Raw genomic sequence first — 3,633 nt, forward strand, 5'->3', positions numbered from 1 at the left:
TCTTGTGCCACAGTGATGAATCCCTTGAATATTTTTTTACCTTAAATTTAAGAAATAAAATATTCATGGAATAGGCTACAATATGGTTAAAACAAATTCATTAGTAAGGCCATGGGGATAAAGACCTGAGAAGGCATATTGTTCAAAGATATGAAAGTACCATAAGAAAACCTAGAAAGTAACAAATGGCAAAAAGTTACTTAGCTCTCTGGGAACATTGGGGCTGTCTGTAGCTAAGTTTCAGAAAGATATTACCCAATGAAGGAGAGTTGGGGGCAGGACTGGAACAAATAAGAAAAATATAGTTGTCTAAAGGTGAATGATCAAAGGAACTAAGGTAGCTTTTGAAGGATCAGCAGGTTATTAATAGGAAATGATAGAAACAGTGGCCTTTTTTAAAAAAAAAGAAAATAGCATAAATACTTAGGGTAGATAATGATCTCCTGGGATATATTAAAGCATACATTTTTGTAAAGATAGTTTGTTAGTTACACAAATATGAGATTATGAAAAATTAAGATAGTGAGTTTTGCATAAATAATAAAAACAAACAAGCACTATCTTAGACCAACTTAATCTGCCCTGGAAGGGTAAAAAGAGGTGAATCTAAATCAGACTGTTTACATGAAATGCTGCTTATAAGCGAATTCATTTTTTCTAAGACCAGCTAAAGCTGAAAGAAATGGCTGGAAAATTTTGTTCATTTTGAAGCCAGAGAGCAATATAAAGGTAGAGGAAAAAGTTACTTCGGAAAAAATTCTCAGTGTCAGAGAAGACAGATTGGCCGCCTGGAGAATGGGTGCAGCAGTTAAAATGACAGTGAACCCAGACTGTAATTATGAAATTACAATGATTCTCTTTATGTTAAAGCAGTAAATCGAATACAAGTTATAAGATTGTTTAATTCTAATATTCATGCTAAACTAAGGCTTGTGTATATACTTTGGTACTGTACCATTTTTATGGTGGGCTTAGCTGCATCAGAAGTTACAGAGTAAGTTTTATACATACAGTAAATCATATAGGGTTGAGCCTCATGTCTGCTTTACATTTTGAAATACACATATATAAAATGTAAATATGATTTTATGCTTTGTATTAACTGACTCTTCTTACAGACCATCATGGTCTTGTTACAGACCATTATGGCTCTTCTTACAGACCATTATGTGTTTAGAGACACAATAGACATTGCTTAAATCTCATACTGCTGTGGATTGACTGAATTCTGTCCTACAAAGTTCATGTATTAGAAGCTTAATTCCCACTGTAACTGTTGAGAGTGGGAAATACTATCATGGTAACAGAAAGGTGGAGCTTTGAAGAGGTGATTAGATTGCAGGACCATGCTGTAGTGAATGGGTTAATAATGGTGGTCAGGAGCAAGGTTCTCAGGCCTTTAAAAGGAGAGTATGCGAGAGTCTCTCTCACTCTGCTCTGCCATTTTCTACCATGTGAGACCTGGGCATTGCTGTAAAGCCACCACCAAGAAGACCCTCAGCAGATGTGTTCCCTGGACTTTGGACTTCTCAGCCTCTAACTGTAAGCAATAAATTTTGTTTTCTTATAAATCACCCAGTTCCAGGTATTTTGTTACAAGCAACAGAAATGACTAATACACCTACCTATCCCTGAGAATGGTCCAGAGCTCTCCACCTAGGCAAGCTTCCATCAACATATACAAATATTTACTGTCCTTAAATGTTCTGTATAGTCTGTGAATTGCAAACAAGAAAACAAAGGTTATAAACATTATCCTTTAAAAGCACGTAAATGTTTTGAGTCATGCTCATATTACGGTCTTATTCTTGATTCGCCAAGTTTGAAATTTTATCACAAGAATAAGATAGAACTGAGTCCACAAATAGGGAAAGAAGCCATTGGCACATTAGTAGGATTTTAATAGGAGAGACTAAGGGGTTAGTCTCTCCCTTGAAATGGATTAATCCAAATGATTAAAGACAAAGAGGGTTTCTTGGGATTCTTTCAATTCAAATTTGGCAATATTTAGTGGTCATAAACATGCAGAGTACATAGATATAAGGTAGATTAAACTTTACAAATATAGACTTGTATGAAATTCATGTGCTATTCATACTATAGTTTGAATGTTACCCAAAAACTCACCGAAGCTTGACCCTCACTGTAACAGTGTTAAGAGGGTGGAAAATCCAACCATGGTATTTGAAAGATAGAGCCTTTTCAAATGGGAGGTGATTGGATCATGAGGACTCTGTCCTCATGAATGAATTAATCCATTCGTGGAATAATGGGTTAATGGTTTAACAGATTATCAAGGAATAAAATTGTGGCTTTATGAGGAGAGCAAGAAAGCAGGTGAAAATGCTTTTGCTCAGCCCTTGCTATGTGGTTTCCTGCATCACCACAGGATTCTGCTGAGAGTTTCCACCAAGAAGGCCCTCATATGATGTGACCCCTGGACCTTGGAATTCACAGCCTCCAAACTATAAATTTTATTTTCTTATAAATTACTCAGTTTCAGGTATTATGTTATAAGCAACAGAAAACGAACTAATACAGTTCAATTAAATTCATGTAACATCCTGTTTTCAGCAAGTATCCCTGGCAAATTAACTACAAAAGTTTCTTCTGCACATATAAAACTCCCCATTAGTCTCTTATTAGTGCTCTCAAAATACTGAGGTGAAATAGTCAGGTACCATTTTATTTTTTTAAATCTTCAAAAATTATTCAAATAATTAAAAGTTAAAAAATTTGATTTTTGGTATTTGTTTTTAAACACCAGAGGTCTATACAATATTTTGGAGTAACAGAGAGGATAAAAATGGAATGCTAGAAACTCTGATTCCTTCTCTTGGGGAAAAAAACACATTTTTTTCAGAGAATCTTATTCTCTTTAAAAATAAAAAGAACACAATCAAAATTTTATTTTTTTTAATCAAGCAAAACATTTTTAAGACTAGATGAACAGTGAAGTTTCTTTGTGCAAATGACAAGTGTTAACAGTGAGCACAAGTGTCAGAGGGTTTTGTGGCTGATCTGCCACTTGGAGTCGGGTACTTCTGCCCCTGGGTCAGGCAGGGTCTTTACCTCACTATGAAATCGGAATGAGCCCCCTGCATGATCTGCTTCTCCGAGCGGATGTGCTCCTGCTGTCTTGTATCCACGATGTGGCGTTTCTTGAGAATCTTCATTGCAAACGTTTTTGATTCTTCACTTTTCAACTGGACCTTAAAGAAAGGCAGAAGGGAGTAAGTGAGAAAAAGGCTGCAGCTTAATATAACGGTGTGCACTGTTACCTGCAAATTAACAGGTGCATGGAGCACTTCAAAAAACCCCAATCACCACCCAAGTCACACACAATAAATCCTTGTTGGGGCCGAGATTAAAATCCAGGACTCACAATTATCATCCAAACTCATTCCACTGGATCAGGTGAATATTTTAACTAACTAGATTCCAAATTAATTTCATGCCCACATGGATTAGAAGAGGGAAAATATACTTGACTCTCATTGTATTATTTCATTTCATTTCATATAATGTGCTTGAATATTTGTGTAGTTTTTTCCTTTAATTAAAAATATAGAAGATTCTAAGATGGCGATGGGTCTGGAGCGGCCGTGCCAGGAGACAGCGCGACCCTGAGAA

General features: G+C 36.0%; 1 protein-coding gene across 1 annotated transcript in view; it reads right to left on the reverse strand.

Moving 5' to 3' along the window:
* PRKG1 (protein kinase, cGMP-dependent, type I) overlaps positions 1-3,207 on the reverse strand; it is a 31,938-nt gene extending 28,731 nt beyond the window's left edge. The window contains exons 1-2 of the mRNA XM_008593241.1: positions 3,073-3,207; positions 1,626-1,715 (exon numbers count right to left, since the gene is read on the reverse strand). Of these exons, the coding sequence (XP_008591463.1) occupies positions 1,626-1,715; positions 3,073-3,176 (194 nt within the window). The 5' untranslated portion in view covers positions 3,177-3,207. The remainder of the gene's footprint in view (positions 1-1,625; positions 1,716-3,072) is intronic.
* Positions 3,208-3,633: the final 426 nt, after the last annotated feature.

The sequence above is a fragment of the Galeopterus variegatus genome, unplaced genomic scaffold (assembly GCF_000696425.1).
Source record: "Galeopterus variegatus unplaced genomic scaffold, G_variegatus-3.0.2 Scaffold8918, whole genome shotgun sequence".
Classification (NCBI taxonomy): domain Eukaryota; kingdom Metazoa; phylum Chordata; class Mammalia; order Dermoptera; family Cynocephalidae; genus Galeopterus; species Galeopterus variegatus.